Here is a 12,653-nt window from a genome sequence, read left to right as displayed (position 1 = left end):
ATAGACAGAGTAAAGAGCAGAGGGAAAGAGGATCCCCCTGCCTGGTCCTGTGTCCCAGATTAAAGAAGGGGGATGTAATGCCATAGGTAAGAACTGCTGCCCGCGGTGCTGAATATAGTACCTTAACCCATTTAATAAATCCTGCACCAAAGCCAAAAGCTTGCGAAGTATATGTCAGATATCCCCATTCCAGCCTATCAAATGCATTCATGGCATCAAGCGAGAAAGCAGCAACTGGAATATCTTCTTTATGATTTAACCACATAAGATAGAGTAGGCATCTAAGGTTGTCAGCTGATCTACCTTTAATAAAATCGACCCGGTCATCATTAATAACGTGTGGTAGAACTTTCTCCACTCTCATTGCTAATACCTTAACCGCCACGCCACCCGGACGCCCACAGTCTTCTTTTCTGTTTGAGTAGGAATTTTTTTACCGCAGCACCAGCATTTATCCTTCCCAGTCAACAGTGGTACATGGAGAGTGTCTCTAATCACACTAAAGATGCCAGTTAGTATTACGTAATCTGACTCCATGGTCTATCCAGATGGATAAATAGCTATTTATCAATGAGAAAAATCCCAGATTCCAGCTTTAAGTTATGTTGCATATTATATCCAAGGGAGAGCAGAGCCCACCATTCTCTGTCTAGACCTTGCTCGGGGTTTAGGTAGTTTGACACTGCACCATATGTACAATATCAGAGTTGTTTGATGGTAGAATCGATATTGTTCAAAAATCAATACACAGACTGTACATGAATAAGCCTTAACACTGCACTGAAGTCATTTTAGGAGAAAAGGAGAGGGGTTTAAAGATCACCTTTAATTTGCAGCCCTACTGTGTGCATGCCTCTACTTTTCACATGAGACAATTCATTGGTTGTGTTGAACGTTTATCTAATCAATAGCTGCTGAAAATTAACTCTGACCTTTATGCAATAGACAATTAAGAAGTCTCGCTCGTTTAAGAGATGTTTTGTGCAGTTAAACATGTTGTAAGACTTTGTAAAACCACAGCAACAGTATCTCATAAACGAAGAACCATGTAAGATTGGTTTTTGTTGTTTTCAATCTCTCTTCTTCAAGTGCATTCTTTGAACTCGACAGGAAAGAAGTCTCCTCTCCTTTCTCAGGCTATCTGTGAAGACTGAGCTGTTGTTTTTCCAAGGTCATATTTTACTAACATAACCTTTGAACCCTGTCAGGCAACCATGTGCCTGGGTCATGTTTTGTGACAGGCCCGTTGATATCCGTCTGTCTGGGCCTTGTGCAGGAGAGTTCATGGGTGGGGGTGGGAAGTATTGCTTGTTAAAACACTGCACATACCCTTAAAAAAAGTCACCATGAGAGGACCAGAAGCAACAGCACTATAGTTCAATGGTTTACATGTAAATTCACATGGGCCATTTCCATGCAGTTGTAATAGAGGTTGATTTGAAATTACACTTGAGTGACGATTGCATGAGGACATTTATAGAACTCTCAAAACATAAAATGTATACAAAACCTGTAAGAGAAAATTGAAGTTGTTGCTTTGCCTATATCCCAGTTCTTGACTTGAATTGAGTTTCATCATTCCAAATACCACACACGATGGCTTCGACTAACAGCAACATAAAAGGAAGTAACAGCTTTAGAGGTGTTAAGAGTCATAGGTATCTCCATTTGCAGTGTTGCATTATCAGACCTCCCTGTGCAAGGAAACTGATCAGACATGTGCCTTCACTCAATCGTATGTAATTTCTGCATTTGAAGTAAAACCCAATCTGCAAATAGGTTCATTTGATTCTTCTTCACTATCCCAGTGGCCGGGATAGTGTACAGAAACATCTGTACTGAATACAGACTGCAAGTCCCCAAGTCCAAATGGGAGACATCGCCAAAGGTGGTTGAGAATGGCAGAGCTAAGATCCTGTGGGACTTCAAGTTCCAGATGGACAAGCTGGCTAACCAACCAGACATTGTGGTGGTCAACAACGAATACAACCATGCGAAAAAGGGGTGAGGGGGAGTTTTTGTTTTGTTTTTTAAATATAATGCATTTTGTAATCTTATTGAAACACAAATTATGATGGCAAACAAAATTAGAAGACATAGTATCTCAAAACTATAAGACATCTCCAACTCAGTCTACTTTCTTCATCTGAACACGTCCAAAGTGATGTGTTGACAGTTTGATCATAATATTCTCTTCAGTTTCAAAAGCATTACCTATGTGACCCCATGTCACAGGGTTTTTCATTTGACCACCAGATGGTGGTGAAGTGGTATGGTGTTCATGGGATTTGCATTTGCTTTTTTTGGTTTGTATTGACGGTTTTGGATTTTCATTCCCGGACTCTGCAACTCCTTTACTGGACAAAACTTTGAGTGGTGAAATAAGGGTGGGTCTTCTCATTACTGTGGCGCCGCAGTGCTTCTATTGGGTCCGATTGTGGACTGATTGGCGTACAGGTACATTAGTCAGTGACTTGAACACTTCCAGTTAACAGTGATGATTTAAGTCCTTCTCAAACATCCATTAGTTCATCACTTCCAGTTGGAAGTAATCAGGTCATTCAGTGTGAGTGGCATGCACTGAAGTGATGGCATTACAGCTGCTTCCGAACATTAGTCATGTAACAAATGTAGAGCTCAATTAATTCACATGAGCGAGATGGCTTCTGAGAGTCTCTGTCTTTGGCCACTTGTGTATGAGTTCTTATGCTTTGCATATGGATAAGAAAGCACATTTTGTTTCAAAAGGATGTGATGGTAAACAAACCACAAAAGCTTGAGCCACTAAAGATAGCAGAAGGGGGAAAAAAAACATCTAGATTGAAAACAAGATGAAAATGGAAGTAGACCTCGTAGTTGCCATGGCCACCTGTACATTTCTGGTTAAATAAAACCTGTTGAACTTGGACTGGAGCTGCAGATGTTTTAGAGCTAAAGACATAAAACAAATCTGATGTTTCTACCTTTCACATATTCAGACAAAGACGGAGAACATATTTGCTGTTATCTTCCATTTTACCAAATACTTTCAAATTACTCTGAGTAAGGATGGAGATTTACTGACAATGTAATGTTGATAACATAACATTATTAGAATGAAGTCAATTCAAAATCACCTTTATTCAAAACATTTTTAATTTGTGTAATGTTACTAAAGTAAGTGAGAAGGAAGCCTTTAGATTATAACTTGCTTACTAAGAGATGTATCACTGTGTTTCCAGTTATCCAGATGCCATCACGTGCAAAATTTAAACATTCATGAAAATTAACAGCAGAAGAGATTCCATGATTGGGGTTGGATTTCCCACAGCCCTATCCCAACAAAAGTTGGAATGGGGAGATGTAAACAGTCTGCAAAATATGCCCAAACGTGGGCTACACATGTGCAGTAAAAGTGTGGAAACAAACAAAATAAAAAATTTATTTCTACGCTTGGTGGAAAGTCCCCCCCCCCCCTTTTGCCACAGACTGTTGATGGACTCTTAGAAATTCTTTATAGTGTTTCTTCCTAATGAGAAGTTCAACCTGCCTTGGACTTGCTCAAAGGGCTGTCTGTTAGAATATGTTTAGTAGAAGCTTGTGACATACTGAGGCTGGCTGATACAAGTCAAAATTGATGCTGCTGTGATGCAAGGCTGTCATTTGAAAACAAAAAGATTAAAATTTTTATCATTTTTTTATTAGACTCACAACTACCATAAAACATGTTGTGGTTACCCTATAATGACTAATGTGTGTAAATGGAGATTAAGGTTTCTGGGAAGTTTTTTTTTCACTCCAGCATTACTTCCTGCCACTCATAACTGTTTTAACAGTCAGTAGGGGTTCTTTTTTGTTTTTGTTTTGTTTTTTTTACTTTTGGGCAGAACTGGATTTCGTATTGTTGGAGCACACATTCACACAAACACCCTGTAGGCTGCAAATTGAGAAGAGATTTAAAAACGGAAGTATGTGGTCGACTTCAGTAAAGTCGGTTTCTTCTTGCAGCTTTGCCAGAACCTCGCCCCCCCCCCCACCCACATAACACGATGGTTCATTCAGTTCGAGATCACATGGATCCAATTAAGTGTGAACAGACTGACCGATGATGTGCTCATTATTTCAGATGGGCTTGAACATGAACAAGTTCCAATTTCCCCAAATGACTATTAAAATGCAAAAATTGTACTGCAAGTCTTCATTCAAAAACACCTGCCAGCAGAAAAGGCTACCCAAATCTAAAAACCTTCCCACCTCAAAGACTAAGATAAATACAAATAGGTAGGTACACAGGACACAATAAAAATCACAACATTGAGCTAAGATGGCGGGCATTTCGCTCCGGCTTCTTGGCGTGGATAACTTGCCAGACTACTTTCTAACAAAAATAAAAATGATTGCAACTTTCCTCCACTGATGAAACGTTTTCCTTCATTACAAAACATCAGAGAGCAAACCAAAGATTTTATAGCATCAAGTTTCATGATCAGATCCACCGCATGCAAAGCAGCGCCTCCTATTCCCTTAAAGTAAAAACATGTCTCTCGGAGGAAAAAAACAAAACAAAAAAAACGCACATGACAAACTGAACGTGGGCTGAAGTGGTGGACTTGTTTTGAGAAACCTCTTTCTGTCAAACCCACTCAGAAGGAAACAAGCAGACATTCTTGGATCTATATACGCCGTAGTCAGGTGACCTTTATTTGGACCCGTCCATAAAAGAGGGGGGTGGTAAAAATAATCAACGAGATATTTTCGAATAATATTTTCAAGCACCGCCGCGGTTTTATATTCAAATAAGCCGTGACGTGTTTTTGTTAATGCTCCTGTATTACCGTTGTGCCGTGCCGTAATCTAATTCCCCAATGTAAACATTAAATGAACGGCAGCGCGAAATCCCACCTCCTCGCCTCGGAGGGAATGGTAGGGCTTTCTGGTGAAATTCCGAGAATTAAGCCACTTGGTTTCTTAGAACTGGATTCTGAGAAGTGGTGATGCGCCAAGTTTCGAGGAAACTTTAACAAGGTGATTTTTTCCCCCTATTACTTATAAGTAGGATTATAATGTCAGAAGCCTTGAGAAGTTGCATATGCGCAATACGACAGCCTTGGCTTCCCCGGGCTTGATTATTAATATTTATTTTTGATAATATATAGCATAATAACGGTTTTAATTCAAATCTTGTAGATTGTCTGGGGTTTCCCGTGTACCTAACCTAAATGTTGAAGTTGTCATTTTAAGTTCTATGGTTTATGACTCGGAAGTGTGCTTTCCCTTGAACTTGATGTTTGGGTTTGATTGTCGTACTGCTTTTCGGAAGGCTGTTTCCATTTAGAGTTGCTGATGGCTGTTAAGCCAACATGACAGTGAAGAGATTTCTCCCTCTTGTGCGACCTTTGTTTGCTAACTAGGCTCCTCTAAACTATAACAGGACTGACTTGTCTTTGCCGTTTTACATTCTCGCTCTGCGCATTGCTCTTTGTGCCGTGTAAAGCCCATTTCAGCTCAGTGTGCGACTTCACAGTAAATCCCAACAGTTTGAACGACGCTTGTTGTTTTTGTTTCTTTCTATTTTTTATCAACGCTCAACAACTGGGGTGATTTCCGATTTGTCAGTGGGGCGAATTTCATCAGTAATTTCATGCGATCGCTAAACTTGAACGGATTTATGTCGGCCTACTTTTAACACAACCGCCGACCCTGGAAAACACGTCTTGCGAAATTTGTGGCTTGTAGTTTAATATTTCAGTTTAGAATAACTTGATGGTCTACTTAAGTGTGGTCGTAAATGTTCTACTTATATCGTGGAACAGGAAACCTCGGTGCAGTGGCAATCTAATCTGTGTGTTCACCCAGGACGGAATGTGCTAAATGCGAAACACGTTTTTACACACACACACACACACACACACACACACACACACACACACACACACACACACACACAAACACGAAAGTTATTAGTCGATCGTGTCTCGTTAGACACACTTATTTGTACTATTGGGTGGTCACTAAAGTCAAGTTATCGATGGGAAACAAGGCTTCAAATTTCAAATGCCACCAGTGTGGATTTTTTTTCCATCTGCTTGCCCAAAATAAACACCCCTCGTCTGTGGTCAAGGTTCTGTCGTCGAAAGATTTAGAATTTAAAAATATTAGATATTAAGTGCATCCTTTTTTATTTTTCCCCTCCGTATCCAATATTTTAATACGAAATCATTTATTAATGTATTGTTCGGGTTGAACTTAGTCGCTAAGGTCCCATAACAGGACAAAGTTGACTGAAATGTCTTGAGCGTATACACCGTTTGCTTTGCCCTTTGCAATGGCGCCGCCTATTGATAAAACGTGCTTAAATACAGGTGCTAAATTCTGTCTTGTGTTGCAGAAAGAAATGATCAACGAAGTCCCAAATCCTAATTCGAACGTTTTTCTTTTTTGTGTTTATCATGGTGTAACCCCCCCCCTTTTTGTGCACTGAATGGGTTATTAAGCTTAAACGTATTTTCGATAACCAATCGATTAAATATCTTTTGATCTTGCACAGATTTTGATAGAATGGCTACTCTGGCAGATGGCTGCATACTGTTCACACGCCACGCAGGTGATGTCCTGCTCAACTTTAACAGCCTCCGCAGCAGGGACATCCTCACTGACGTTACGATCCAGGTGGAAGGCCAGAGTTTCAGTGCTCACAAAGCAATCCTTGTGGCTTGCAGGTGTGCTCCAAAACAACCAATGACTTTGTTGCATGGCAGACCAGAACACACTGGATGCGAAAGTTGACACACCTCATTTGAGGCTCCTAATTTGATGATTTTGTGGCGCTCTGCAGGTGGGAGAATTCAAGCCTCAACAGCAGTAACACCTGCATATCACCACAACGGGTAATTAGGCCTGTAACGTACTGTTGTCCAGCTGTATTTACAAAATTTTGACACTCGCATCCAGAGCGCTCAGTCTGCTATCCCCAGACACTATATTTTTTATTTCATGAATTTGTTTTTTAGCATGGGGTTGAACTAAAATAGTATTGAGCAGAAATGTATACTTGGATGTACAAATGAATCTTTCTCCCCTCTCTAAAGTTGACTCAGTCATCCAATGACATGTTGCAACAGTTGTATCCTTATTCTCATTCCTTGAAAAATATATAACATACCTTCCTCTCCTGCCCCCTCTTATAGTGGCTTCTTTTACTCCATGTTCATGGACCCTGAGAATGTCAACCTCAGTGCCATCAGCTTGGACCCCAAAATAGACCATAAGGGTTTCTCTGTCCTGCTGGACTTCATGTACACCTCCCGCTTGAATCTGAAGGATAGTCTCGTGCTGGCCACCATGAACACAGCCCTCTACCTCCAGATGGATCATGTGGTCGACACCTGCCACAGGTTCATTAAGTCCAGGTAGGTGGGAAACAAAACAACATGGGGTAAGGAAATCTCTTCTATTTCTGTAACTATAAAAAGCATCCAAATTTGAATTAAATTGTTTATTTTTTTCTGAAATATCTTGTTCCCAGACATCAGTCTCTGAATGTGATCGAGGAGGTACAGAACAACTCAAAGCATATGTCTGAGGACATCCCTGCTATGAAGCCTGCTGATGAAATGGACACAACCTTTAGGTCTAACCAGACAGCAACCTCATCTCTTTTTCAGGAGTGCAGGGGTTATATCCCCAGTGTTTTCAGTGGTATCAACACCTCAGGCTCCTACCACGTCTATGGAATCCCACATAACCCTGTTGCAAACCTGGTGGATGATTGTAATGCCAGCGCCTTTTCCAAAGGCGGTGTGACATCTCAGAACCTCTGCTCTCGGGTACCCAGCAATAACCTGGCCTGCACCGAGTCGAAAACCATCCTCGACCACCCCATGCCATCCTACACAAACTCTCAGGCATCTATCATTCCACCCCTGTCATACTCTAACCACCATACAGGGACCCCCATGGAAGAAGAGGCTGTTCAACACCCACAAACCACCTGCCTGTCTATGACCCCAGGCTTTGGTAAGGGTGTCATTTGCAGCCCCAAGAGCCCGCTCAGGTCTGACTGCCAGCCCAACTCCCCCACTGAGTCCAGCAGCAGCAGAAATGCTGCTCTGAGCCTCAAACAGACCCCTGGATGCCTTGAGAAATCCAAATCATGCAACTGGAAAAAGTACAAGTACATTGTAATGAACCAGGCTCCTGATGAGGGAGATAAAGAGGCTCAGGGAGGTAGCACTGAAGCTGGATCTTGGTCCTCTACATCAAGCCCATGCAAAACCAGCGGAAGAGGCGGACAGTTGGATGAGGGCAACAGTGAGCACAAAGAAACCCCCACACTTCAGATTTCTCATGGCAGCAGCAGCAGCATCAGGTGAGACCTCCTGTCAGAGCACTGACGCTAAAATAGGGCTTGGACATCCCTCTTCGTTACTGATCACATTTTCAAATGTCATGTAAACAGCAATAATAATAATAATGTTTGTGTCAAATAAATGGTAAAGATTAAATGATACATTTCTTACTCTTAATGTTCTTCCCTTTTTCAGCCACCTCAGATGCTCCTCCTGTGGTTGTGAAAGCCCTCAGCACCTTGACATGGGTTCCCATTCTCCTGGCATATACAGTGAAGAAGAGCCTACCAAGATACACTCAGAGCACTCCAACTGTGGTCAGTGTGTTACTGATAAGGACATACCAAGATAATATCTCATATCTGTATATAATCTACAGACAATGACACACAATGGTTATTTTGACACCAAATAGTAAGCATCCAAACACATCACTTGAGGGATACTACCTGTATATTCCATCCTTACTTAAGTGATTCTTCTACAGAAAATGGCGCCCACTTCTGCAACGAATGTGACTCCAAATCATCAACTACAGATTCCCTGGAAGGTCATATGCTCCAGGTCCATAGTGACAAGCCATACAAATGTGACCGCTGCCAGGCTGCTTTCCGTTACAAAGGCAACCTAGCCAGTCACAAGACTGTTCACACTGGTAAGACTGAAAGTAATACTGATAATCAGGAACACTTTATTTGTCATTTCACCTCATGTATTTGTGCAAATGAAATGAAACAAAATGCCATTTTCCCCAGCCCACAGCAGTGCAACATACAGACAAAAATGCATTCAAGAGCTACAAGAACACACATATATCCAAACACATATAATGATAATGAACTTTATTGCTGTAGCGTTTTTACTAAAAAGATTTCAAAGTGCTTCAAGGAATAAAGGAAGACCAAATGAAATGGTAGAACAATTGCCTCACAAGAACAAGATGGAAAAAGAACATACAAAAAATGTAAAAGGCAAATTTTCATTTTGTTGGAAAAAAAATGAGGCACAGCAGACATGCCAACTGAACGAATTGAACATTTACATGATTGAAAATTTAAAATGTGCTTTTAGAAGTGACCTTAAAGGATGATGCGGACTCTGCTAACCTGATCTCCTCACCTCTCGTGTTCTGAAGCTCTGGGGCTAATAACATCTGGTAGACTATCCATTGTATTCAGTGTCTGCACACTCTGCTTTGTCGACATCTGTCTCATTGCACATCTTGTTGATTTGAATCTTTCAGGAGCGAAGCCATACCACTGCAACATTTGTGGTGCTCAGTTCAATAGACCAGCAAACCTCAAGACCCATACCCGAATTCACTCAGGGGAAAAACCATACAAGTGTGAGACGTGCGGTTCCCGATTTGTTCAGGTGAGGAGCACAGAAATTTTAACTACAGTGCTTTCTGAACAAAATCTCCACACACAAAGGATTCAGGGGTTTTCCTGTGTTAAAATTGTTGTCCATAGCAGTCATTCACCAGAAGGCGTGTATGCAGTGACGGCTGGTGGTGATATTGGGTGGGTGGGCTACTAATGTATTAACCCATCAATACTTCACACTGCAGCATCACCCAAGTTACAGCAACCCACATGAATGGCCTGATGCAAAAAAAAACTCTCTGTATCTGTCTCTCACACACACACACCTATTTTTTTCAGATAAATGTTTCAAATCCACAATTACTTGTTGGGTCCAAGCTATGTCTCCTCCAAAAAGCAAGCAAGAGAAACAGAAAAGTGAATTCTTATCTACACTTGATGTTAGCTAGTCATTACGTTGAAACCAAGTAACACAAACTTGCGATTTTGTTGTTTGTCCTTTTGTGTTATTTGAACATCGTTTGGATGATGGGTCCCCAGTCTCTTCACTTCTAATTTTTCCTCCAAAGAAATTGTAGAAAATGGATGTTAAAATAAATAATCCACCTCATTCATGCTAACACCAGCGCTCACCTTCCCCTCCCCACTCTAACAAAAGTAGCGCCTCACTGTATGTACTTTTACTATGTCCGCTGTCATTGGTCAAAAGTCAGCAGCCTGAGGGCTGAATGAATTTAGCCCAAATGATCAGCAAACCAAGGAGGTGTGCCATGATGCCCATTACTCACTACGAAGATGAGTGGACCCCATTTAGATATATCCTGTGTTTTTCTTGTGACTGTTTGGTGCTGTTGCTGCACTAGGCTCCCATAAAATTTAAAACAATCTGTTCTAAGGGTTTTTTTTTCCTTAACAATTTTCTCATCTTTATTGTAAATGATAGGGAGGGCTTAGCCCTGTTAGCCCATTTATACTAGCCATCCCTGCGTGTGTGTGTGCGTGTGTGTGTGTATGGTTTTGTCTTGTCCTGCAACATATTTTTTAAGAGAAATTGTTTACTTCCTCTCAGGTGGCCCATCTTCGTGCCCATGTGCTGATTCACACAGGAGAGAAGCCATACCCCTGTAAGATCTGTGGAACTCACTTTCGCCATCTTCAGACACTGAAGAGCCACATGCGCATTCATACGGGAGAAAAGCCATATCATGTAAGCTTCCTACCTGGTATATTCTCTCCTACCTCCTCACACAGAGCACCCGCTTGTCAGAGATTAAACCCTTCCTACATTTGATACAACTGGCTTTCAATAGTCGTAAAGCCCTATGGCCACAGATGGTTGGCTTAATCTTAGAAAGCTATAAATATTTCTGGGGACCAAGACAAGAAGATTAGATTCAAATAACTAGTTTAGGAGATTTGCAACCCTTTGTGCCATCCTTTGTCCGCAAGTAGTGCAGTGGACTAATATGCCAGTGTCCTAACGCTTTAGATTCATGGTTCAAATCACATCATTGCCTCTGGCTTGGCTAGGCGTCATAAGAAACTTCATATGTTTGGATAAAAGCATCTGCTAGTGTATGCTATTTGGTGGACAGTTATAGACAGAGTACATTGGATTACAATGAGGGAATACATATAGAATTTATAATTAAAATTTAAATATGTTTGAGTGTAAAAATATGAAATTGTTAAGTTATTTTAAAAACTAGCTTTTTGAATAACAATCCTAAATGCAATATATTTTCCTTTTCCTTTCTCAGTGTGAAAAATGTGACCTTCACTTCAGACACAAGAGTCAGCTGAGGCTTCATCTGAGACAGAAGCATGGTGCAGTCACCAACACCAAGGCTCAGTATTGCAGAACTCCTACCAACCTGGTAGTTGACCAGGCTAAGGCCTGCTGAGACAGGTGATGATGGTGCTGTACTGCCTTTTTAATGTTTTCCTTCATCTACAATGTTGGGAGATGTATTTTCTCTAATTCTGAATGCAGAAACATAGATCAAATATATTAATATTTGTTGTTTATGCATTTTTGAATAATGCACAGTACTTAGTATAAGCTGTATGGTCAAATTTTATGAGACATTGCTTTTCTCTGTGAATGTCTATTGATGGAATGTACATTCAAAATGTGAATTTGAGCAGATTTCTCTATTTCCTAAGTATTTATTTTACAGAATGTTATCATTGAAGGACAGTCTCTCGTTCAAATTGAGAAGTATTGTTATACTGTTACGACCTTGGGTACAGATTTACCCATTAATGCTGTAACATTAAATGTTGTGAGTGGGGAAAAAAATTATATATAATTGCCATCTGCTGGCAGAGTACGATAATATTTTCACAACTTTAAAATTTCTCTCTTCGTGTGGTGGGTTTTCATTAAGAGAGGGTTTTTTTGGTGTAATTTGTGGTACGTATTGCTGTGTATATTAATGCACTTGTACACATGCTGTCTATGCACAGTGCCTTGCAAAGAGATTTTTCAAGTGGTTGCCTTGCCAGACTTACAAGTTTGACAGCTTTTAACTATTAATAGTTAAGAACAGCTCTTATAATATATAATGTTTTTCTCATTTTGTTAAATATGGTTTTCTGTTTTATCGTGCTTAATGCTTGTCAGGCATTGTGTTTTGTAAATTTATTGTCTTTTGTATAAGTGTAAAGCTGTAAATGCACCAGGCCTCAAGCTGAAACATCCTCAGGAATGTTAGCAATATGTATGAGTTTGTAAAATAAATGTCATTGAGAAGCAAACGTGGCTGTGCGTTTTACTGAAAAACAAACTGGCATTGATGTGACTGTGACAGCCAAATTTTTGTTGGTCGTTTACCTTTTGGGTAAACGACCAATAAAAATGCAGGATTTCAAGTGCTCCATGTTTGCAGGAGCACTATAGCTATTAGAGCTGCAACTAACTACTATTTTCATTAATTATTAATTTTTATATTAATCATTTACTCTATAAAATGTCGACAAATGCCCGTTACAAGTTCCT

General features: G+C 40.4%; 1 protein-coding gene across 2 annotated transcripts; it reads left to right on the top strand.

Annotated features, from left to right (window-relative positions):
- The first annotated feature begins 4,953 nt into the window (after positions 1-4,953).
- Positions 4,954-12,408, top strand: bcl6ab (BCL6A transcription repressor b). Of its 2 annotated transcripts, XM_056292952.1 has the most exons (10): positions 4,954-5,004; positions 6,527-6,698; positions 6,815-6,866; positions 7,167-7,388; positions 7,505-8,347; positions 8,523-8,644; positions 8,815-8,982; positions 9,571-9,701; positions 10,722-10,859; positions 11,413-12,408. In XM_056292952.1, the coding sequence occupies exons 2-10, from the start codon at positions 6,554-6,556 to the stop codon at positions 11,554-11,556; spliced, it is 1,965 nt and encodes a 654-aa protein (XP_056148927.1). In that variant the 5' UTR covers positions 4,954-5,004; positions 6,527-6,553; the 3' UTR covers positions 11,557-12,408. The 2 variants fall into 2 exon arrangements, with proteins under 2 accessions (XP_056148927.1, XP_056148928.1); XM_056292953.1 differs by lacking the exon at positions 6,815-6,866.
- The last annotated feature ends 245 nt before the right edge of the window (positions 12,409-12,653 follow it).

Source organism: Lampris incognitus, chromosome 14, assembly GCF_029633865.1.
Source record: "Lampris incognitus isolate fLamInc1 chromosome 14, fLamInc1.hap2, whole genome shotgun sequence".
NCBI classification, from domain to species: Eukaryota; Metazoa; Chordata; class Actinopteri; order Lampriformes; family Lampridae; genus Lampris; species Lampris incognitus.
This window is presented reverse-complemented; position numbering and strand designations above follow the sequence as displayed.